The sequence below is a fragment of the Ixodes scapularis genome, unplaced genomic scaffold, assembly GCF_016920785.2.
Source record: "Ixodes scapularis isolate PalLabHiFi unplaced genomic scaffold, ASM1692078v2 PGA_scaffold4__175_contigs__length_147842914, whole genome shotgun sequence".
In the NCBI taxonomy this organism is placed as follows: Eukaryota; Metazoa; Arthropoda; class Arachnida; order Ixodida; family Ixodidae; genus Ixodes; species Ixodes scapularis.
This window is the reverse complement of record NW_024609879.1, coordinates 95,910,527-95,935,875: the sequence shown is the minus strand read 5'-3', so window position 1 is coordinate 95,935,875 and position 25,349 is coordinate 95,910,527. Positions and strand designations below refer to the sequence as shown.

At 44.7% G+C, this 25,349-nt stretch overlaps 2 protein-coding genes across 4 annotated transcripts in view; one reads left to right on the top strand and one right to left on the bottom strand.

Annotated features, from left to right (window-relative positions):
- The window catches only part of LOC8039644 (sulfate transporter), a 53,049-nt gene extending 38,321 nt beyond the window's left edge, over positions 1 to 14,728 (top strand). For 2 of the 3 annotated variants that reach the window (XM_040210278.1, XM_029981576.2), the window contains exons 11-17: positions 2,178 to 2,273; positions 5,573 to 5,679; positions 7,165 to 7,234; positions 7,454 to 7,572; positions 8,339 to 8,435; positions 8,899 to 8,953; positions 14,064 to 14,728. In XM_040210278.1, the coding sequence (XP_040066212.1) occupies positions 2,178 to 2,273; positions 5,573 to 5,679; positions 7,165 to 7,234; positions 7,454 to 7,572; positions 8,339 to 8,435; positions 8,899 to 8,953; positions 14,064 to 14,215 (696 nt within the window). In that variant the 3' untranslated portion in view covers positions 14,216 to 14,728. Of the gene's footprint in view, positions 1 to 2,177; positions 2,274 to 5,572; positions 5,680 to 7,164; positions 7,235 to 7,453; positions 7,573 to 8,338; positions 8,436 to 8,898; positions 8,954 to 14,040 lie in introns of all 3 variants that reach the window. The other variant, XM_040210279.3, reaches the window with a different exon arrangement.
- Positions 14,729 to 17,751: 3,023 nt separating this feature from the next.
- LOC8039642 (growth arrest-specific protein 2) overlaps positions 17,752 to 25,349 on the bottom strand; it is a 122,997-nt gene continuing 115,399 nt past the window's right edge. Inside the window, exon 7 of the mRNA XM_029981559.4 lies at positions 17,752 to 24,899. Coding sequence (XP_029837419.1) covers positions 24,582 to 24,899 — 318 coding nt within the window. The 3' untranslated portion in view covers positions 17,752 to 24,581. The remainder of the gene's footprint in view (positions 24,900 to 25,349) is intronic.

Here is a 25,349-nt window from a genome sequence, read left to right as displayed (position 1 = left end):
GGTCCATGTCTGGGTTACTGGGCCGGTACTGCCGGTCCTTGTCCAGGCTGGGTGAACATCAGCTGCAGTTGTTGCTGCATCTGCTGCATCATGACCTGTTGCTGTTGCTGTAGCTGTTGCTGGAGCTGTTGTTGCCATTTTTGAAGTCTACTCTCCACGAGTTGTAGGAGATGTTCGCCGCTAAGGGGCGAGCCTGGAAGGCACCCCGATATCGGTGTGCTGTCCTGTGATAAAGGTGCATTTGGCGGGAAGAGCTCTTTTCGATCCTGTTGTGTTGGGGCACTTGCGCGCGCGCCGTGTGCTGATGTGGCCTTAGCAGTTGCTGCTTCGGCTTCCTTCCTTTTCCGTTCAATGACTTGTTCGTAGGTGACGGCGCAGCGCTGGGCACGTCGACGTGCTTCATCAGCTTTCTGCTGTTCTACTCGAATTTGGTGTTCCGCTTCTTGCCTACGTTTCCGGTCGGATTCGGCCTTCGTCTTGGCTTGGGCTTTGCGGGCCTCTTCTTGTTCTTGTCGGTGCTGTTTCTCGTACTTTACTTCCAGTTGTTGAATTTTCTCAAGTAGTTTGCGGCTACTTTCCTTAAGTTGAGCAAGTTCCACGGCCATTCTGCTGCTAATGTTGGTGGGCGGCCCGATATGGGACACGTCCGTGTTCATAGCTTTCGGAGTTAGGACTTGGCTGTACGACGTTTCTGTATCGCGCTTTGGTTGGTGGTGCAGCCTCTGGATTGGGAGGGAGGGGAAGTCGTCCGGTTTGAATGTCGCCCGGGCAGAGGTCCTGCCCTTCGCAGCGGTAACCACTCCGCTGTTATAGTTACGTCGACCGGCCGCCGCCCGTTTCTGGAGTTTGTCGTCCGCCCGGTTCCGGGCCCGACACGCTTCTGCTTCGAATACCGTGTGACCTGTCTTTCTGCAGTTCGGGCAGTACTTGCCCTGGCATGGCTGGTTGGTCGGGTGGATCTCGCCGCACGACTTGCACCGTTGCTTGCCTGTGCATACCGTGGTCATGTGACCTAGTTCGTGGCACTGTAGGCAGATGACCGCAGTTGGTTTGTAGGGAAACACAGTATGGTATTTTCCAAATAGTCGGATGCACCTCGGGATACCCCTTCCTTCAAATGTGATTAAATACGTCCCATTCTTGCCGAGGGGTCGAGAATGAATAATGTCATGGTAGTCCGCTATGGCATTGTCAACAATGCCTCGTGCTGCGTCGCCAGGTGAAACGCCGTGTATAATTCCTCGTGGCTGACTGCCGGTTGTTGACCTGTATACTGTGACCTGGATCGTCTTGTTAGGGTCCTCCGTGGGCAGCTCTTTGAGTGCCATAAGGTCTTCTGCGTGGTGTTCCGTCTGCACGGTAATTGCGATGAAGTTATTTCTGTTATTGACGGTGTAACCTAACTGGTCGGATTCGCATGGCGACTTTAAGAGCTTTTGGAAGGTGCTCCACAGAAGCCATGAGTCCACGTTGGTGATTTTCATGGCCGTGGTGGGCTTGACGATGACCGTGTACCTCGGTCCGTCTTGTTGCTGCTGGGGTCGATTTGGCCTGTTTTTGCGCTGAGCTTTCTTTTTGTGGTAGTTCGGAACTTCCCATTCACCATTGTTGCAGTCGTCGTCGTCGTTGCAACCCTTGTCGTCCATTATTTCTCCTTTTGCGTCGAGAAACATGTCTGCCTGCGTCAAGTCTTCCCCTTTACGCTTTTTTGCTACTGAAGATTCGCGTAATCTTCGGGCTTCACAGTCGCTGGTTAGGCTCAGCGGTGTTATGGCGTCTGTCTCCATGTTCGAGGCACCCGCTTGGTTGACCGATGAACCGCATTCGACTGCAGTTGCGATTGTTCCATCGCCTCGGTGCAAAATCACGATGTCGCCGGGATTCGGCTGCGTGAATAGTGTTTCACATTCGGCTGTTGGGCCCAGTACCGGTGGCCGCAGCAGCGGTCTTCCTTCATCGCTGGAAGCCGTATTTGCCGAAGGTCGCTTACCCGGTTTTCGGCAAAGTGCGGTTAGCGAGGTCCTTGAAACTTCCGATGTTCCGTGTGAACTTCGGCACTAGAAGTGGCGCCGAAGTAGGACCGAAAAAAATCGCTTTAGTGGAGCTGGATGAGACACTTCTGATCCTATGCTAACACTTCCCCATAAAGTCTTCGACTTGCTCCTTTTCTTCCGCAGTGCATCTTGGGCGTTGTGATCATCGTGGCCCTTGTGCCCATGTTACTCAAAGTGAAGAACCTGCCCAAGCTGTGGAAGACGAGCCGTTCGGACGCGGTAAGCTATCTGTGGCGGGAGGAGAACAAAAAGTATAGTCGCCATGTCAAAGCACGCACTCACTGCTAAGCTAAGATTGCATGTTTCCGTCTTTAATTTAGAGGTACAGCTTGCTGCTTGGTCGGGTATAGATGCCCCACTAAATGATTTTGTTTTGTCATTTAATATATTTTGTGCTTTCATTGTACGCTCGAGGATATGCTATATCAAGGGGGTCTGGGCTAGTATTCTCTCAAGGAAGCTGGTATGCGAATGCGCGATATTTTCACGGTATATACTGGTGTATACCGATACACGGCTTGTGTATCTCACCTCATCTGTGGTTCTAGCAACACAATTGAATTTGAGACATTTAGGTATATAGGAGGGATGTGTTGTTCTGTAATTGCTTGGTGGACGTAATACCTTTTCCTGGGATTGCCACTGCAAAGGTAGCAAAAGTTTACTTCGGAGCGTCGCGAAAGCCGCTTCTGTGTAGACGGCTAGCTTGTCAGCCGAGCTTTCCCAGGCCTGGATCCGTTTGTTCTGGCTACGGGCATGCGAAGTCTGACGATCTGGATGTCTGAAACTCGCGTTCTTCGGGATGGGCTTGCCTTCCACGAAGTCGATGCAGGGGGGTCGTTCTCTGGTAAGTCGGAAAGCGGGAGTTTAAGTGCTTGAATTAAACTGAGAAGGATTCTGCCGGGTCGTGAGCGTCGTAGTCGTTCACGGCGGGCGACAGATCGCAGCATTACAGTTTTTTGAAAAGTGTTGAGCTGGCCATGTTCTATGAGTGTCGCTATTGGTGTGAATCGGGGTAAGCCGGCAATGACCCGCGCATTGTCGTTACAAAACCACAAAGTGGATAAACGCCTGTAAAGTAAACGACGAAGTGTAGAAGCGTTATGAAAGCGACGATGTGTAGTAATGTAGAGAGTTGAGCTAGCTGGTATTTAGAACACATACCTAAAACAGCGCACACACACAAGAGGAAGAGAATAGATACAGCGCTCTTTCCTGTGTCTATTCTCTTCCTCTTGTGTGTGTGCGCTGTTTTAGGTATGCGACGATGTGTAGAAACTTCGGCAGACAAATATGAGTGCGAGTCACCACAACATCCGAGCTTCATGGCGCATGGCAACCAATTCAAAGGGTAGCTTTGCACGCCGCATACGAAGCGTATGTACCGCGTTGACCAACGTTCGAACGGTGTCTACAGACTATCGTTTGTATGATGCACAAGCAATGAGACCCCGACTTTATAATCACAAGCCTGTGTATGATGCACAAGTAATGAGACCCCGACTTTATAATCACAAGCCTGTGTATGATGCACAAGAAATGAGACTCCCACTTTATAATCACAAGCCTGTGTATGATGCACAAGTAATGAAACCCCGACTTTATAATCACAAGCCTGTGTATGATGCACAAGTAATGAGACCCCGACTTTATAATCACAAGCCTGTGTATGAGGCACAAGTAATGAGACCCCGACTTTATAATCACAAGCCTGTGTATGATGCACAAGTAATGAGACCCCGACTTTATAATCACAAGCCTGTGCATGATGCACAAGTAATGAGACCCCGACTTTATAATCACAAGCCTGTGTATGATGCACAAGTAATGAGACCCCGACTTTATAATCACAAGCCTGTGTATGATGCACAAGCAATGAGACCCCGACTTTATTATCACAAGCCTGTGTATGATGCACAAGTAATGAGACCCCGACAAGCCTGTGTATGATGCACAAGTAATGAGACCCCGACTTTATAATCCCAAGCCTGTGTATGATGCACAAGTAATGAGACTCCGACTTTATAATCACAAGCCTGTGTATGATGCACAAGTAATGAGACCCCGACTTTATAATCACAAGCCTGTGTATGATGCACAAGTAATAAGACCCCGACTTTATAATCACAAGCCTGTGTATGATGCACAAGTAATGAGACCCCGACTTTATAATCACAAGCCTGTGTATGATGCACAAGTAATGAGACCCCGACTTTATAATCACAAGCCTGTGTATGATGCACAAGTAATGAGACCCCGACTTTATAATCAGAAGCCTGTGCATGATGCACAAGTAATGAGACCCCGACTTTATAATCACAAGCCTGTGTATGATGCACAAGCAATGAGACCCCGACTTTATAATCACAAGCCTGTGTATGATGCACAAGTAATGAGACCCCGACTTTATAATCACAAGCCTGTGTATGATGCACAAGTAATGAGACCCCAACTTTATAATCACAAGCCTGTGTATGATGCACAAGCAATGAGACCCCGACTTTATAATCACAAGCCTGTGTATGATGCACAAGTAATGAGACCCCGACTTTATAATCACAAGCCTGTGTATGATGCACAAGTAATGAGACCCCGACTTTATAATCACAAGCCTGTGTATGATGCACAAGTAATGAGACCCCGACATTATAATCACAAGCCTGGCGCGTTCAAGTAAAAAATGCAGTGTCAACAGGAAACAGATGATAGATCACGGAGTATTTAATCGGTTCCCTGTAGATAAGACACAGCATATCCCAAAGACGTACTAGCTCTAAAAAACTACGCTATACATCTTCCATTGCGCTGCATGGAACTTTCGAGATGGAATATAGATTTTTATACACTCCCTTTGTACCCAGCGATCAGATAAAACCAGCGCAAACGACAAGAGAAGAGAAAGGTAGGACAGGACAGAAGCGCTCTGTCCTGTCCTACCTTTCTCTTCTCTTGTCGTTTGTGCTAATTTTATCTGATCATGTGTAACCAACTAGCCCAACAGATGATATTGACGCAGTCTCCGGCGACTCGGCCCTTAATTGCATCATTGAATGAATAATTATTAGATCCAAGAGAAGGCATTTGAGACGGCAAAGGAATAATGTCGAACTACGAAGGAAGAATGCGGATGAGCCGTTGAAGGCATCCCTAACATTTTGGAGACGCAGCGGACCTAGACCCTTACTATCACCATACTATCTTTCATTAAACTAAAGCCTCGGTCACACCGCTAATGCATTACACGAAATACAGTCGGCGGGCACTGTCCGCCGGCTGTATTTGTATAATGCTCTTCCTTTTCTCACATTGGTCATACAAAAACTGTACGTGATCGAAGCATGCATAAACTGCTTTAAACATGCTTGCGGCGTCTCCGGAGATAATTCGGTCTGCGTTTTTGCAGCGATGTCTTTTGTGTGAGCAGTGTGACCCCGGCTTCAGGGTTAAAAGCATGCTCGCGCCTGGGAAGAGTTGAAGCACCGCATGTAAGCCCCGATATTGTTCCCTGGCCGTTGCAGGCGTTGTGGCTTCTGAGTTGCGTCAGCGTCATCTTCCTCGATGTCACCTACGGCCTGATTGTGGGAAGCCTGCTCGGACTACTCATCATCTTCCTTAAGCTGAACAGGTGCGATTCAGGAAACGTTGTTTATGGTCAAGTCCGCGATTGCCCACACCAGGTGTTGGAAGTGCTGCACGGGCGCGGAAGTAAAGTGTCTGCGCATGCGTCGACAGCAGCGCCACCGCAGCCAAGTGACGTCAGAGTCAGGCGCAGGTGTACGCAACAAAAAAACAAACGCGTTTACCGAGGGTCTGCCACTACACTGTAAAACCGTAATAGTAATTTATCCCTTACATGCGGAATGCTCAACGGTACTGATCGAAGTAACGTCTGTGTTTAGTGAGTCCAAACACCCGCAATGAAGACTTACCAAGCACATACCTCTTTTTTTTTTTTGTCCGAAACATGTCCGAAATGATTGAAAACGATGCCTGGACATTACCCTCGAAATTCGAAACTTGGGAACTCAGTATTTGTGAAGTAAAAAAACAATTTCCAAAAGCCAAATTTGAAGTTTCCGCGCGAATCGCACCAGTGTAGTGACGTAAAAGATTGAGTCGTCCTGCAACTCGAGTTTATTTTATGCCTCCGTGTCGTCTTCGCCCGCGTCAGGCGATCAACCGCTCCGTGCGGGCCGCCTATCGCAGAGAGCAGACGACGCTTCATTTTCGAGTTTAAATTTGTTTTAGGGCTCTTACAACGATCTCAAATTTTTTTTAACGCTGTGAGGTCAAAGAGAACGCGCAGTGCACTTTTGTGAGCGACGTGAGCGTCGTCCGACCGAAACTGCGGTACACAGACACCAAACCCTGGTGTTTTTACCGTTCGACGATTTCCTTTTCGAAGTCTGAGCAGTCGTCGGACACCAAAAAAGAGAACTTCGTCCGATTCCCCCACTCACCGATCATCCTCAGTGCTACTTGGGTCGAGCGCCGCCATGTTTTCCGAGGGAGGATACAAATCCAGGAGGCGACATCCCGCCGGACTCCGATTTTCGGTATTTCAAAAAGAAGGGCCGTAGTGCGTTCGTAATTGCGTTCGAAAAATATGTTTAACGAATTCCGTTATGAAATATAATAAAAGTTTCACTTCTAAAACTTTTAAATTGCATAATCGATTACGTCACAAATAAAAAGAAGCGAGGAGGTAAGAAGCGAAAGAGAAGAACGCCAAAAATTAAAAAAACAAGCGAGCAAGCGCGCGTGAGAAATTTTTTTTTTTTTGCGTTGTGGTATTTTTTTTTTGACTTTTTATGACTATAACCTGCATTGTTTTTGACAACAAAAACAAATACGACTTTTGGGGTGTCAGTGCCCCTTTAAAGAACGACTATTATGTCCAATTTTACTCGAGCAGCAAATTGGAAATAACGAGGGTAAAATGCCGCATTCTAAAACAATAACTAGATCTCAAAAACGGAACCTCAATGCTCAATGTGTGCTTTTTAATATTTTTATTCTCCTTAATGGTAGTAATTTATCAACTACCAGATACTTAAGGCGACTTTTTGTGATATGATTATGCTGACTTTCTTTCTCTGGTTCGATGCAGTCACAAGGGTGTATACTTACAAGCATACAGTAACGATATATTTCTGCCTTCGGGATCACACATTTCTTGGGTAGGTAACATTTTCCTTTATATTTACCTTAAGCAACAAATATTTAAATGGCGATATATCGATATACCTTATAACACGGGTAAAACCGAAATTCTCAAACAAAATAATTGTGAATGGTTATTTTATTGTTCGGTTTTACACGTCAGCAGTCAAAGAATGCTGTGGATAGTCATTATCGCTCACACAACATTTGACTGCTCGCCTTTTTTCTTGCTACAGCATGACGGTATTGTCATATTCCGATTCGGAAGTCCACTGTGTTTTGCTAATCACAAAAACATCATCTGCGGGTTCGAGGAAATTTTCCGCGAGACTCAGCTTGAAAAGCCCCAGTTCATGTAAGTAAACAAGACAGAGTTTATGACCATACAAAGCTGGGAAAAACTCGTACCATTGCCACTGTAGAGGCCCGTTCACACCGGCGATGTAAAGCAGTCGCGCGATGCGACTGCTCTCAATGATGGTCACACTGGCGTGCGCGATGAGCGAGTCGCTTCTCGAAAGCTCTCGCTCCGAACGCCGCTGAGTGGCTCAGCCGCTCCGCGACTAGATCGCATCGCAAAACGTCGGGTCAGCTAGCGACTGCTCAAATCGCGTCGCCTTTTTTTCTGCGATGGTCGCATTTGGGATGAAAGTTATCGTGCGACTAGATCGCTCCGCCGGTGTGAATGTGCCTTATTAGCAATTGAATAATCTAGAGCATTCGCCACCACTCGTGAGAGCGGAAATAGACACGCTATAATCGGCATGACAAGCATTTTAACATTTAGGTTGGACTTGCTTAATGGCATTTGCAATCTTTTTGAAGGAACCACTTCGAAGATCCCCAATACAAATAATTTAGAGTTAGAAAATCATCCTTATTAGTTTATGAACATAAAGTTGAGACATAGATTTATAAATAGTTGACCTCTCAATTTACTTTATATCAAAATCATACACAGGTTAGACTTGGTGAATGGAGGGATGAAAAGGCTTCTAAATAATATTTTAGATGATAAGGTCGAGCTATAATCACTCACAGGACATGACACGTAAGCATTTGACAGATGACCCGGGAAAAATAAGAATGTTTTAACTTGTACGTATGAATTTCACTTTCAGGGATGAAACCGAAAATCTAAAATCAGCGAAAGCCATTGTTTTAGATTGTTCTGCGATCAGTTTCATAGATTCTGTTGGCCTCGCTGCGCTGAACGTGGTAAGTAACATTTCTCTTAACTACCAGCAACTTTCGAAAACCAGTCAGCTGAATCTAATTGAAAATGGTCAAACATTGGCGCCGCACTTGTATGCTCAGAAAGTACGAATATTTTTTTTTAAATAATGCACACAGACGCACCATTCTGACGTGCACACTTGCTGCTCTTTTTTTAGTTTATTCCAACATTCTGTTGTGTGGAAATCAATTAGTACATTTAATGAGATTATTTTTAATTTGAGGGCCAACTCGTGGCTGTTTATTTTGAAAATAAATCCCCAAATGTCTGAGACTCAAGAACACACACTAGTCTAGTGTACATTCACAAGTTAAAATGTTTAACTTTAGATACTGAACAGGCATCATCCTTTTATCAACCTGATAGTGACACTGACAGGAATATGCATCTATGAGCTGATTTGCTCAACCTGACTTCCTAAGCAAACCTCCTTGCTTTTTCCAGGTGGTTGAAACATGCAATGTGAACAAATGTCAACTGTTTCTTGCATCACTGCCAAGTAAGTTCTTCTTTTCTTAACCGCTATACCGTCGTGCTTTCCAAGGAAAGTGATTGCTCCCGGTGACGCCGTCAAAGAGCAGAGGCTGTTATGATTCCGGGCTGAGCCTCTTCTCACTTCCAATCGCAGACATTGAAGAGGCTGTCCAAGCTGCAGGGAACATGGCCAAGCATCAAGACCTGTTCACACATATGCAACCGAGTAAGACCGAGAGAGACCAGACCGGTTCTTAAGCCTCTTACGACGTCTTAGGACCAGCTCCGCTGCGGCGCATCAGGTCCTAAAGGCCCGTTCACACCCAGCGACCTCTTAGAACTGGGTTCCTTGCAACCTCCGGTGCCATCTATAGGGTAGCAGTGTAAACTTGGCGGTCCGGAATATTGACTATTTCTCTTGCACATTATCCTTTCTTTCTTGGCTCGAGAAACTAATGTCAACGTTATAAACGCGCCTTTCTTATAGGTATTACGCACATTTAAACTCGGAAATCCCGCAAAACCTTCGCTCTCGTGAATTGCGGTTCTAGGGCCACCGCATAGATGGCGCCAGCGTGCCAGTGAGTTCTCTCGTCCAAAGAAATTTTAAGAGGTTTTAACAAGTCTCGTCTCTCTCGGTCGTACTCGGTTGCAAGAGTGTAAACGGGCCTTAAAGGCCGACGACCAGACTCGAGATTCTGCAAGGCAGAAGATCCTTCGCACCATGGGGGAGGAGGAAACAGGCAACGGTGGACCGGTGGACAGTCTAGAAGGGGGGAAAGAAGGAGGCGAGGGAAAAGGGGACAGCGCGAACTGGTCATCGGCCTTTAAGACGTCGCAAGAGGCTTAAAAACGGGACTGGTCTCTCTTGTTCTTACTCGGTTGCATAGGTGTGAACGGCTCTTTAGCCAATGGCTGGGGATGGTCCTTTGGCCAGTAGCGAAAGAATGGCCGTTCATCGGCCTATGCTTTGACGATGGCTGATGGCTAGTGGCCTTAGGCCTATAGCCAGAGAAGGGCCAATCATCAGCCGAAGGCTGGTCACTGTATTGCCAATGGCCAAAGGGCCATTTCCAGCCATTGGCTAATGATTAGCCAAATCTGTGCTGCTTCAGTGAGGAGGTCCCTGTCCAACAGACTTGGGAAGTAATCCGTTACAAGTAACGGATTGCCTGTAATCCGTAACTTTTTCAGGCAATTCTGTAATTGCCACGTTACTTTTTCTGCGACAATACTTTGTAATGTAATTTAGTTACTAATATTGGTAACGGAATACCTTAATTACTCGCAACTTTTTAAAAATATGAACATGATACAGAAACCAGAGCAATATCCGCAGACAATTCAGCCGCGTAAAGATAGCAAGTTCAATAAAATATAAAACATCGTGAAGAGGAGAATAACCGAAACGAAAGCACGACATTTCGTGTGACCGGCCACTATACTTCGTTCCACCTTAGGTCCGAGCGCGGCCGATGTTATGAGCCGAAGGGCCAATCTAAAGGCCTGTTCACACACTTGCGTTCGGAGCGAGCACTATGCTTACGAACGAATGCAACCGCTGCGATTTCAACGACAACTGTGCGCGACGTGTACGCACACATGCAACCGCATGCAACCACAAGAATCAACAGCCAATGAGAAGCGAGCTTCAGCTCTTGCTCCTAGCCAATTGTAAGCAACCCAGATACGCTTACAAACATGGCGGACGGTTTCCTGCCCGACGCGAGGTCCTCAGACTCCTCACCGGAGCAGCCGGAGGTTTCGGCTACGGCGAAAAGTCACGAAGATCTGCTGTGCGCCTACAATAGCTGTGTAAAGGCTGGTTCTGACATCTGCTACGAACCCGTTGTCCACGACTGCGTTTGTTGTGACCAGAGCGACCGGAACGACCGCTCTGCGCCGCGCGTACACTCCTGGAACCACTGCCACAAGCGCAGCGGATCGGCAGCACGGCGACCGCCTCTCCGTCGCCGTCAGCTGTTTCAGCAGGGCATCTAAAAAGAAGGGGATGCTCTGCCACTCACTTGCGGAACGAAGAATAGACAGACCGTCTTCTATGACCTAAACTTTATTTTTTTTCAGGATACGCTTGCAGGGTAGCGCGTTAAAAAACGGAAACGATGCAGTACGCCGTCTTGCGCGATCACGACCTTAATACACGACTTTGCCAACAGTACAAATATCGCCACACGCTTTTTCTACGATCATAAAAGACGATGTAATTTTAGCAGCGATATAGCAACGCAGAAATATAATTTCGTAAGCAGATAGACGTTGCGAGCGTCCAGGATTGTCACTAATCATCTTTCTCGGGTGATGAAAACGCGTGAAAACTCGCATCATTATACAGTACGCACCAGTAATACCTTGAACTTGAGCACACGCATGGAATGCGCCAAAAATTAAAAAAAATCCGGGCGATGTTCGAGGAGACAAATGCTAAGAAAGCACCACTGCAGTCGAAGTAAGCAAACACGACGGCACGGGCGTTTCTGCTGTCTTGAGAGTGCCGCCACGAGATCGCCGCACGAGTAGGTGGATCTTCCTTTCTAGTACGTGCTGAGTTATCATAACGACACACGACGAAAATTCACAGTCAAAGATAGCGCTTTTACGCGGAACGATGAGCTTCCACCACGCTGTTCACATCGACGATCACCACCGACGCCATGTTTGCAAACAGAAGGAGCCCGGGACGACCGGCATGCAACGCGCACGACCGAGCTCTCCTCGAACTGTGATTGGTCTGTCGCTCCCGTCGTTCCCGAACGTAACGAAAAAGTTCAGCCCGGCTCTTGAACCCAGGAATCCTGGGTTCGAGCCCCACCCCTGCCCGTTTCGATCTGGATGAGCATCGTACTAGCGTGCGGTCGTGTATCACTACTGCGTGGTGCACGTTAAAGACCCCAGGCTAGCGGTTGTACTGCACTGGCTAAATTGCTCATCTACAGCGTGTGACTCGTCGCAACTTTAATGGCTGACCAACTACACGCTGTATAAATATCCCCACAACCGGAAATGATCCCTGCAGAAGTCCAGGGATCATTTCCGGCCGTCGTAAGCTGATGGCAGGTGTGGTTGCAGCTTTCGCGACCTTGTCAGCTTACAGGTGAATGGTGCATGCGTATGAGAAATGGAAAGTAGTGTTGCAGAACATTCTTGAAAACATCCCAATTGTTTCTATTGTCGTCTCGACAAATGTGCGGGAAAAGTAACGTGAAAGCCATTTGTAATGTGACGAGTTGAGTAATCAGTGATTTTTCAGTGAAAGTAATTTGTAACGATAGTTTGAGGCGCGCGGTAATTTGTAATTGTAATTCATTATATTTTCCGAGTAACGGGCACAAGTCGGCAGTCCAAGGACCCGTGAGGGGAAAAACATTCTATTGTTACGAGTCGCCTCTGCAGTCTTGCCGGACGCAGACCTCCCACGTGCTCGCACACCCCGGCCCAGGCATCTCTCGTCCTGTTCCCTCGAGGAACGCGGGAACAGAGCCGCCCTCTTGCTCAAACACCGAGATCTAAACGGAGTCGCGTCCATCGTCCACTAGGACCCGGCCCGAAGGCCGAGGAAGCGAGTCCCCAGTTCTCAGCGGGGGTCAGGGGGGTCAACTCGCGCTGCCGCGGATGGAACGCTCGACATCACGCGCGGAGGAAGCCGCACCGCACCCACGCCGCGTCGGTCGGCATGTTCGGCGGCGTCCGAATGCCGAGCCCGAGACTCTGGTCAGTTGACGTGTAGTCGTTGGCGCTGCCAGAAGCTGAACCCGCTCTTTGGGTGGCCGATCGTAACAATGCTCAGACAGACCTTTCCCTTCTTTTTCTCCCCTCCTACAGTCCTCTTTACATTTTCGACGCCCCTACCCCGTATCATCGTCTGCAAAATGGCTCTGGTTCATTAGACACGTTCACAACTGGCTGAACGTTGCACTATAGGAAAGCATTTTTAACTCGTCAATTCTAGCTTCAAATTTTACAAGCAAATATAATTTATTAATAGGGTTGTGAGTAACATATTAGTTGAAGTGAGGGTTTAGTGAGCACTTCGATACGTATATATACCGATTATTATGGAGTTTTAGTAGGTCGTCCCGATGACTTCGATAACGATACCCGTACCGCTATCGGGCCCCGTTATCGGACGTATCGGAACAATCTGCTAAAACGCTATTAAAAAATTTTAAAGACGTTTACCATTCCCTGTAGTGCCGAATTAGAGCGCAGCTCTTGAGGAGGAGGAGAGGAAGGTACGGGGAGGAGGGTATACCCTTCCTCCTTCTTCCCTTCGTCCTCCCTCCTCTCCTTCTCCTCCTCCCCCTCCCTTCCTCCTCCCCCTCCCTCGTGACGTCACACGTGATGTCACTCGTGAAGGCCTCGTGATGTCACTCGTGAAGGCCTCGTGAAGGTCGTGACCTTCGTCGTTACCTTTGTGGCGTCACTCGTGACCCTCGTCACGTGTTACGTCATGATGGGAAACGTTCCATAATGCAACGTACGGTTACGCCGACGGCGACGGCGACGCCGCTCAAGCCGTAAACGGGCGCCTAAGAGCTGCGCTCTAAACAAAGAAAGACATTGTTCGTTGTAGAGTTACTGTCGTAGAATGCGTGTTCTCAAATGTATTTTGAACTGCTTCTTGCATACCGTCGTAATAGAAAGTAGAGAGGACAACGGTATCAGTCAGGTTCGCCCAATCAAAGTCACCCGAACATTTTATAGAACTTCGGTATGGTTGATCGTCAGAACGTGCTGGTGACACCATATTCATGGGCGTACCAACCGGGGGGGCAAGGAATGTGCTTTCCCCCCCCCCCCCTCCTAACTTCCAAACCGGAAACAGGCGCCTAAGAGCTGCGCTCTAAACAAAGAAAGACATTGTTCGTTGTAGAGTTACTGTCGTAGAATGCGTGTTCTCAAATGTTTATTGGACTACTTAGAGCGTCGTAATAGAAAGTAGAGAGGGCAACGGTATCAGTCAGTTCTCTCAAAGTCGTCCGAACATTTTATAGAACTTCGATATGGTTGATCGTCAGAACATGCTGGTGACTCACTGTATATTGGAAGTTTATAATCGAGGATGGGCGACGAACGTTCATGGCGGTTTCGTAGAAGACGGCCTTTCTCCTTCCAAGCTGGAACCCTGAGCAGCGTCCAGTCCCAGCCGGACCTGGCGTCAAGGATAGGCGTCGGTCGCATGGCTCCGACCATCCAGGACGCGCTGGCCCTCGTCAAGAAGGAGCTGTCCGACTTGGAGACAAAACATCGATTGGACATTCTTGTGTGACGTGGACATTCGGCCACCAGCCTAGTTGCTTCTTACGTGCGACGCCTAATCTACTTCACTCTGAGGATTGCTCCCCTGCCGGCGTGCATTCGCACTTCCGCTGACGACAGAGGTTGGTCCCCTTGGACCGGCCGTCAACGCAGATGAACTGCTGTGATGATGGTAAAAAAGTAGAGTGTACAATAATAATAATAGATACACCACTCTCAAATGTTTGAAAAAGAACTGCTGCGATTGTCCGTTTGCAATAAACTGAAGGCGCTTAGAGTGACATATATTGCTCTCTGATCTTCCTTTTGGCATGAGTTATGCCTATACTTGATTCTGTGAACGACTTAATTTTTGCTAGAAGCTAATTTTCGCAACTCGCCAAAAATTTATCCCGCGAACATATCCTCCCGCAAATAAAGAATATACAGAGTATCCCTCCTATTGGCGAAATTTTGTGCCCGTGAAATATTCCCCAAACCCCCGTCTCGCCAAATTCTTAAATATTGAGCCCAATAAAATAAAGTCGCTTACATTATTTATGGTTCAACGTGTTTATAGGGCGCAGCTCTTAGGCGCCCGTTTCCGGCTTGAGCCGCGTCGCCGTCGGCGTAACCATGAAGTCAGGTGACCCCGGTGACGTCACGTGACACTTGTGAGGTCATGTGACCCCCGTGAGGTCACGAGGGTCACGTGACCTCACATGCCGACGGCGACGCCGACGCCGCTCGGAGGGAAGAGTAGCAGGCAGAGTGAGGAGGAGGGGTATACACTTTCCTCAGTACACTTCCCTCCTCCTCTTAAAGGGCAACTCCGCTTCTTTTCCAGTAGTGCAAAACTATACAGTTCTCTTTGTTATCATCTACAAAACCCCCATGGCAAATATTACGACGGAATTCCGCCTAGAAGTTCATTAAAATCGCTGCCAAAGTTTGACAAGCACGAATCCGCTGGTTTTGGATGAGACGTGCGGGCCAGACAACACTGCCCGGATGCATTTCCGCTTCCTCCAAATTCCTTCTCCCGGCAAGTCCGTGACGTCATCAAGCATGTACAGCTTTTTTTTTTTTCAATTTTGTTTTCTTTTTCGGGGAGAGCACGGGTGGCACACTGGCACCAGCGCCGTGCTCTCCCCGGAGAGGGAAGCTGCTTTTGTAAGAATTTTGAGTGACAGGTTAATCCTCTATAATCTTCTGGGGGGGAAAATAGCGACGCCTGTGCTAATCCAGGAGGCACAAAGGAGGATGTTATAAGAGTGGAGCTCCTTCTTCCCTTTGTATATCACGTGGGTGTACATGCTTAGTGATGCCGAATATACAATGTTGTCCGGCTTTGCCAGCGTTTCGGTTTCGGTTTGTGATCATGGCTAGAGTAAAATTACGCGAAAAATATTTTATTTTTCGCGAAACAAAGGATTGGGGATTGTTTTTGAGTGCTTCAAAAAGCAAAATCGGCCACTATCTCAAAATTTTTGAAATTAAGCGGAGTTGCCCTTTAAGAGCTGCGCTCTAATTCGGTGTTACAGGGAGTTGTAAACGGCTTTCATTTTTTTTTTTATATTTTCTAGGTAAATTTTTTTCTTTACTGTATTAATTCATTTGTGAATAAATTTGTCGTCTTCTTTTTTATTTCGTAACTAATATCCATCTTTGTACTTTTTTTGCGTACGACTTTTTTTTTTGTATGCTAGAAATTAAGTGTTTTTTGCTGAAACTAAAGAGGGACTCGTCAGGCCTCTGGTCTCGGCCACCTCTCGGTAAGCGGTAAAGTAATGAAGAAATAAAAATTAAATAAAATGTAAGTACCAATAGTCACTAACAAATTGAGGACGGCGGGGTGTGTATTCCGAACACCCGGCCTCCAGCACGCCAGCACGTTTTTATTTCTGTGACCTGAACACCAATTCAGTTTCCCCGTCAAATTTAGCGGGGAAAATGACGTCACATGACTTTGTGTCACGTCACCGATAAACAAATTCAGTTTCTCCGCTAGATTTGGCGGGAAAATTGAGGTCACGTGACCATAGCACCAATTCAATTTCCCGCTAAATTTAGCCGGGCGGATACACCGCAGAAACGGGAGCCTAAAGGCTGCGCTCTAAAACGACTGTGTGACAAGTCCCTACGTTTCTGCGACATTGCCTTAACAGTTGGCTGGACGTTAGACCATAGGGTAGTGCTTTGAATAGGTATTTTTAATTTCAAATAAAATCTATTAAATAGGTACTTGGGTTCCGAAACCCTCCGATATAGACACTCAAAATTTACAACTTGCTTTCCTTCACAATCAATATCGTAGAATGCGCAAGTTCTAAACCCTTTATCAAACTACTCCGTGCATGCCGTCGTCACACAAAGTAGTAGGCATGTACGAATAGTTGTCTTGGCCGAACGTTTTCAAATCGAAAAGTTCTTCCCATGCCTTTTACTGCCGTGCACCATGTTTAAACAAAAATTCAGCTGAACTCATGAAGGCTGTTACCAACCTTCCTGTCCAATCATATTTGTGAACCGTAGCACATGAACGACAAAATTTGTCGCAGCTATCTTAATTGGGGGAATTTATAGGTCTGCCTGGTATATGCAAATATTCATTCTTAAATTTCAAATTTTACAAAGAAGATAGAAGAGAAAAACAATAACTTTAATGATGAACGGGGTTTTGTCAAGGAATCGCTGCTTCGCGCCGGGTTAGCCCTGTTAAGTGCATCCATCACCGAGCACGTGGGCACTGCGGGGAAGCAACACCCACGAAGCTAGCATATTATTTGATATTACTGTTAGAAAACTCGAATATTCGCATAACTCTACAAAGTGGATACGACAACGCTATGGAGGTCAGGCAATTCAGTCGTCTGAATACCTTATAGAACTTCAAGATGGTTCACCACAAGAATGGGCTAGTAACCGACTACACAGAGGACCGCGAAGAGTGTTTACGGCCTTTTCGTAGAAGACAATTAACCTTTCTCTTTTCAAGCTGGAACCCTGAGCAGCGTCCAGTCTCAGCCGGACCTAGTTTTGAGGATAGGCGTCGGTCGCCTGGCTCCAACACTCCAGGGTGCACTGGCGCTGGTCAAACACTAACTGTCCGCCCCGAAGACTAGGCTCCGACTGGACGTTTTTGCGTGACGTAGACATTCGGCCATCAGTCTAGCTGCTTATTACGTGCAACGCCCAGTCTACTTGACACTGAAGATCGCTCTATTCTCCCGCTGGTCTCAGAGGTCTGCCAATCTGACAACGCAGACAAACAGCTGTGATAATTCTTAAAAAATTAAAAGAGAAAACAAGAAAATACAATAAAAATGGGTACAACACCCACAAGGTCTCAGGTTTTTAAAGAAAAACTGCTGTGGCGGTCAGTCTGCAGAAGTGCCGCAAATAGAAAATTGAAACCTTCCTAGCATGCCTGTAAGAGGCTATACAATAAGAAAATCATATAAATATCAAAGTTTCTTCCCTTTTTAATCTTTTCATGCAGCCAGGGCTACATTAAACTTTAAAGAAAGGATGCTAAGCAATTTCAGTTAGAGAAGAAGAGGAACAACTTTGAAGGGAGCTTCTTTTATTGAATTCTGTGTCAAAACAAAGCAATATTTAGACAGGCCAGCCTTAAACAGAATTGAGGCCTCAATGGTCAACACAGAATAAAGCAAGACACAGCAAAATGCAAACTGCTCATTCATGACAAAGGTATAAAGAATGTGATATAACAAAGTGTAACCACAGCCCCTTAAAAGGTACTGCCATTATAAACAAGTCTGTAGAACTACAAATACATAAGCATGTTTGCGGACGTCCATACTACATCATTAGCAAAGCACACTAAAATAAATAAGAATAAATGTTGCAAAAAAAATTATATGTGAAAAGAAGCTCGTATGATACTACATTTGTGTTGGCCTTGCACAGCTAGAGTTGGTACTGCGACCTGTGTATATGTGATGTGTGGTAAGATCCATAAAACATGTCAATTTGCTAAGTTTGGTAGTTTGGCCAAGATTACCTCTGTGAGAAAAAGCATTACAAATATGTTTTGGCAAACCTTTACTCGAAAAATGTATAGCTGTCATTTCATAAAGAAACCTGAGACTCAAATGCATTCACAAAAAAAAAAAACAAAAAAAAAAAAAAACATTGGGCAGTACCCACATAAATGCTGGCCCAAAATGGAAGTTTCTTGTATACATACTGCTTGGAGAACTGCAAAAACTTTCATGTAGAGCCTTGTTGTGATATAGTACATGCAATTTGGCAACGGCATGGAAAACATTGTTCATGCACACAAGAGGATTATGAAAAAGGTTATTACTACATGTAACAAAAAAAAACATCAAGTACAATTCAGGGAAATGCAAGAAGTCACACACACTCTCACTAAAAAAAACACAAGTTTAGTTCTTGCATAAAAACTTCATGGGCTGAATCCTTCAAACACACAAATAGCTGCTATGGAAGTTTGTAAAGCGAAACAAGATTAGAACTCGTTTCTTGTACATTTCCAAGACGGAAGGTTTGGAAGGTGAAAGAAGACTGAAGGCTTGAGCTGCTAAAATTTACTGGAAGATCTTTGGAAGCTATGACAGGGATGATAAACTAAACATACATTTTCAGAAATACTTTTCATGTGCTAACTATTTATAGCATTTCCAGATTCATTCAAGGGCTTGAATAAGATTTCTTCTTGTTTTCTTAATACCCAAACCCACCTAAAAGTAAAAAAAATAGATGTTGCAAGTGTTGTACTTAAATCTGAAAACCTTAATGAGGTACATCAATGTGCATAAAAACAAAACAAAGAAAGTGCACAATTTAGCAGTCCCCAGTCACTTCAGTGGCAATAACATTGCATATCGTCTTTCATACACACATTCTATCAGCAGTGTGAAGATAGACATCTGAGATATTAATAGCATCACACCAAGTCACCAACAAAGAATTATCTTGAAGCCTGCATTCACCACAGCTTGAGCAATGTCATCTCGAAGCGAAGGAAAGTACTTCAGAGATCGAAAGTTGAGAAATGACTGGTACACTTCCATGAGACAAATTTTCAACCACCTTTCTGGAATCAATGTTGCTTCAACAATCTGTTAAGCTTGACAGACAATTTTGTTCACACAAAAAAATACAATTTGCATTGTGTTTAGTAATATCGGAAGGACAGCAAATGAAGTGAGAATTCAGTGTTCTCAATTTTTTCTCGCAATCTAGTGACATCACATCGCTGGTCAACAAGCGGCTTGGCAGGATGACTCCTGATAATTCATCCTCCAGTTCGTAGCGGACGGTTCAAAAGAACAAGTGACGGCTTTCAACAGCTAAAAAAATAGTTGCCTCTGCTAGCGAGAAGAATAGATATAGTAAGCTTGTGAAGCATCCTTCCCATAAACGTGCAATAGAACCTCTTAGAACATGTTTAAGTATGAGGTAAATAAAGGTGTACAAACAGGCAATAATTGAGCTTTTAATTACAACTGCTTTACAGTGAAAGCTAATACTGTTGTTACCATGATGGCATAAGTGGGAGGCATAATGTGGAGCAGAAGCAGCACAGATAGCTATGCAGGAATATCTATATACTGATGACATATTTCTATCCAGATGACTGTGACAAAAGCAGACAACTAAATGAATGAAGCAGGTAGCACAACAGATATTCAAAATAAAATCTACATCTAACTAGTTACCAGCACTGAATTTTTTTGGCATTGCAATTCTCACGCTTGACTTTCTTACACAATGAACATGCAAAACACCTAGTGTAACAAAATGATATCAGTTCATATAAACAAAGCAAAAGAGGAGAGCCATTAAATTCAGAATAAGTGCCAAGTTCAAAGTAACACAGTTACCATTGTATTAAAGAAAATACAACTGAAGATAATGGTTGAATAAACTTTTCCAGTTTAATAAATTGTTGGATGGTACAGCCTTCAAGTAATGTAGCTCTAAAAAATGAAAGAATGAAATTACACAATTCCGGTAATTACACAGAACCTAGATTAAATGTTCTCTATACTTGATACTACATGTTTAGACCACATTAATTGTAGTGAAAGGCAAAAAAATTCTAAAGCCACCAATGGGTGAAGGATGTGAAAATTTCAATGAACAGATACAAAGAAAACCTTGATTGCCAAACATGCCACAGCCAAGAATTCTCAGTGATAACATTTCCACAATTTTTAATTTCAAGCTGAGAGCATCACATTTAAAATGTACAAACATGGCTATAATGAGATTAGGAAAGATTTGTTTCAGATCTACTACAGTCCCAAAAGAAATAAAAAATAAACAGAAGTATGCAATATAATTCCTATGAGAAAAAACAATGTGGCAAGATACAAACTCGACCAGCATCCAATACATATGCTACCAACTCTTCAATAGCATATATGCCGGTAGTTCTGATCAGTGATAAATCCTACGATTTTTTTTTTCTTTCTGACTGGTCTACAACTCAGATAGGAGTGGTGGCCTGCAGCTTCAAATAAAGTTTAGTTGCACTCGCTGTGGACTGAATATTTGGACTCATCTGTATCCAACATGCATTCTTCAGGCTAATTCCTTCATTAAAATGCATGTCAGTGTTTGAGCAAAACATTCACAGACCTTGAAAATATGGCCCAAATGCTACAACAGCACTGCTAACAGTAAAAATTCTGTATTAATTATGAACAGCCCATTAAATGCCATGACAGTACTATTCTAAAAAGTGGCAGCAAACGCTAACCGAAAGCAGCCGTTGGATGAAGCAACAAAATGCTTCTAAATCCCTTCTTGAAACCCCGCCTCTTGCATGTGAGCTTTTAAGTGCCATTTTAAAAGAACAGTGAACAGTTGCTGCCAGACTGAAAGAAAGCAAGCAGTGACTATCAAGATTTCAAGAATCCAAAATAAAGCCAGTCCAAAACAAAAAAAGAAACAAAAAAAATGTTCCGGGAAAAACAGATCCAGAGAAATGTAAAAGGGTCACTCAACGTCATAGAATAGCGTGAAAAGAGCAGCAGTCGTATGCAAATGGCTCCCTAAAAAAATAAACATGCTTGAAATTAAAACTTAACCTCCCCAAAATATGTTAAAAAAAAACACTCAAAATGAGACTCACACAAAATAAAATGAAGGCTAACATGGATGCAGCTTCCCAACACATAATAAAATAAGAAAATTACTTCTATCTGTGGATCAGCAGAGATAACATACTAATATCTGGCAAGCAAACAACCAATGACATGACCAATGCAAAATTGAAAATTCTCTTGATTTCACAAATACCTAACCTTGAAGTAATTAGTTTCTTTGCAAAACTAGCATCATAGAAGCCGAGATTGTTACGAAACTGCCTCTCCATACATATTTGACACACTGCAAACAACCATTTGAAAAACACAAACACCAGCCAAGCAGGTGTAAAGAGGCCACAGAAAGAAACTACTGGAAAAGGAGAGTGTATTCATGCTTGGGCTAAAACGACAAATATAAAAACTCGAGTGACAAGCTGTAGAACCTAGTATCTGTAAAATAAAAACAGCTCTATAATCAGAAACAGAGAAAGGGGATCAAGAAACAGATGTGTGTGGAAAATGGAGAAAACCTAAAACTGGATAAGAGCTGGAGCAGGCCAGCCAATTCTAAAGCATTCCCTGGAAGCCATAAAAAAGATGAGACTACCACTTATCAGAAGATGTGGCACATTTCTGTTAATCAGTGCTCATTGTAAGCAGCTAACTAACAGTACAACTGAGATTAGAAGTCCTTAAAAAAAGCCTTATGGGTGCATGGAAGCTTAAAACAGCAGTGCAAGACAGGAAGCAACAATGTTTATCAACTTATCATGCAGAACCATGCCTCTCATGCATGAAGATTCTATTTCACTGACAACAAAGGTGCACAGATGCAGACATAAGGTCACAGCCTGCAAATGTTAAATGCTGCCCTTTTTTTTTTTCAAGACCCAAGTAGAAACTGAGTCTGCATGTGTCCCTTCAGCATTTCATGGCATTCATTCTATTGTCTCAGAGGTCCTTAGTGCTTCACACTTTACGGTGCCCACAAGCTTTCAGTGGGTGTCTTGAGTTTTTACACTTGACATGTGGCAGTAGGACAAGAGATTGCTGACTGCCTAAACGTTGTATGAGCAGTGCACTTTGATTGCGTGGGACTAAGCTGCAGATACCGCGATAGGTTTGCTGATAGCGCAAAAGGTTCACGACTAACACCGTAGGAGCTAAAATTAATTCCTGGAATGGAATGAGCGGCACTGATTTTAGCACCGTTAGAGCAAAACGTTGTGATGCTTACTTCTTTTTCAAATGATTTGTAAACAAACCAAGAGCTGAAGCTACCTGTTCATTGTCACAGTACTAGGCTTTCAAAAGCTTCTTCGAAGCATTTTTCTTTAGCAGCGTTCGTTTTGAATACCCACTTTCAGAGAAACATTGTAACTAAGTGTCTCCCACTAAATCTTTGCTCCCTACAGTACAGGATGTAACAAAGCCATGTTTTCCAAATGAAAGAACCAGCAAAAGCTTTGGGGTCAATACGATGTAATAAATGCCAACAGGAGACATTGAGTTGAGGTGGAACCTCATATTTCTTGGGACTAATCGTTTCCGCAGGTATAATAAGAAATACGGTCTGGACAGCATAACCAAAAGTAAAAGCTAATGACTATCAACCAAGATACCGAAAGAATTAATAGCCCAAGAACTACAAACATCTTAGCAAGTGCCTTTGAATAAGCCGATACAAGCATTTTTAAGCATTTCAGAGAGACTTGGTGCACTGCCCAAAAATGCTCTGCTCAAGTGTCCCAAGTGGTCTTTGGAAGCCCACGGAAATCCCAAGTTTGGTCCTCCAGATGGCACAATCGAGTGGAATCATGTGAACTTTCGTCAAGCATAGACAAATCTGCTGCATATGGAAGCAATGACCTGGCAAAGCAGCATTTTAGAATTACACCTGTACTACCAATGATTGGGATCCCTTCTTTCCAGCAGCATTGTGTGGCATGGAAGAACATGCCGGAGCCGTGTGAAGAGAAAGGTGCCTCCAAAATGTTACATAGACGACATACAAACCCGGAGTCTGCCCAGACAAAATTCATGCCAAACCCCTATCGACAGCAGTGTGACGATCAAAGCATTTCAACACACTCCAACATTGTAAGCATGCTAAAATTCAAATCATTCCTACATGAAAGTAGGTACAACTTTTCATGAACGATGCAAGTATCTGTATGTTCCCAAAGGGCTTACGGAACTAAAGTCCTCGTAATTTCTCGGCTCATTTTGTAAACTCGTTTTGGTAAAAATAAAGATAATGTCTGGCAACATAAAAGAGGTCCGTGCTGGGACACCAAGCATGACCTAGCACAGCACCCATGCCTATGCTTTCGGTGCTACATGATTCACTGGTCCCCTTCCGCAAATCGCAGGGACTGGTTTGCCATGCGCAGCTCATGAAAAGGCTGACCTTCTTCAGATAAACATGGTGACCTGATATCCCTCTAGTTGCTGCTATTAGAGACAACTCAAACCCTAAATAGCTAAAACAAGGATAAATTGTTCCTATCTGGAAATAGCTCATCCCACAATAGGTCCTTTGGGGATGAGATGTCATTAATTGGGGACAACTCGTTATTAAATAGTTTGTTTGGGAATAAACTGCTCGTAAATGAGGCCAACTCACCCCTCAATAGTTAAATTTGGAAATTGCCCCTAAGTTGCTCTAATTGGGGATGCAATGTTCCTATTTCAGAACAACTCATCCCTAAATAGATTAATTTTGAGATGAGCTATTGCTAATTAAGAATACCTCATTCCTAAATTGTTCATTTTAGGATGAGTTGTCTCTGGGGACAACTCATCCCTAAATAGTTAAATCTGGGTGTCAATTATCCTTAATAGAAGAAAACTCATCCCTAAGTACCACATTCGGGGATGGGTAGTTGGTAATTGAGGAGCCCTCATCCCTGAATAGGTAAATATTGGATGAGATGTTGCTAATTGGGGGCAAGTCATTCCTAAATAGATAGTTTGAGGATGAGCTAATTGGGGACAACTCACCTTTAAATAGCATAATTTGGGGATCGGTATCCCTAATTAGGGCACCCTCATCACTAACTAGTTTATTTAGAAATGAGTTGTTCCTAATCGAGAACAAGTCATTCCTAAGAAGTTCAATTGGGGATGAGTTGTCCCCCAATTGAGGACAACTTGTCCCTTAGTGGCTAAATTTGGGGATGAGCTGTAGTTAATTAAGGACACTGCATCCTTAAATGGCAAGGTCTGGGATGAGCTTTTCCTAATTTGGAGACAAGCCTTTACTATGTGGACACGGCCCATCCCTGAACGCCTCATATGTGGGACGGCTCATCCGACGTGTTTTGAAAGGGAGCTGAGTGCAGACAGGGACACGCTGGAGGCGGGGCTGCGGTACCTGGGCCTGGACTGTCCCAGGCCGTTGGGGTTTCCCTGCCCAGAGCCGAGGGGCGAGGCCTTGGACCCCAGCAGGGTGCACGGGGACTGGGACCCCGTAGAGCTGGGGGAGGAGGCTCCTCCGTCGTCCAGGGCCAAAGAGGGCCGCCGGTTGAGCAGGATCACGTTGCATGTGTCATGGCGGGACAGGAAGTGCTCCAGCGTGTCCCAGCCACCGCCCACGCGGATCATCACATGCCGCTCCTTCAGCAGCTGGCAGGGCGGGCAAAAGGAGAATTTTGTTTGAGATTTAGCTTAAAGGTGCACTGAATAGGAGTCTGAGCTCCTCTCTTCATGCCAACAACCAGTCTTGTGTAAGTTACCTACAAAAAGCAATTTGTTACTGTTACTTTCAGAAAAAAAAAGTAGCAAAGTATTGTTACAGTTACGACAACAAAAAAGTAATCTGTTAGAGTTAAAGTTAATTAAAAAATAATGGCATAAATTTTAGTTACTTTTACATTACATAACGTATCAAAAAGAAAATGTCCCACCGCCCCATTTATTGCATGAAGCGCGAATAAAGTTGGCTCAACGCAAACATGACACTCAAAATGTAGGAACCGATCCTTTGGAAAGTGCAAGGAATGGCTAGATTCTACTTGAAAGTGATGACTTTTGTCATCACTCTGAAAAGTGATGACAAAAGTAATATCATTACTG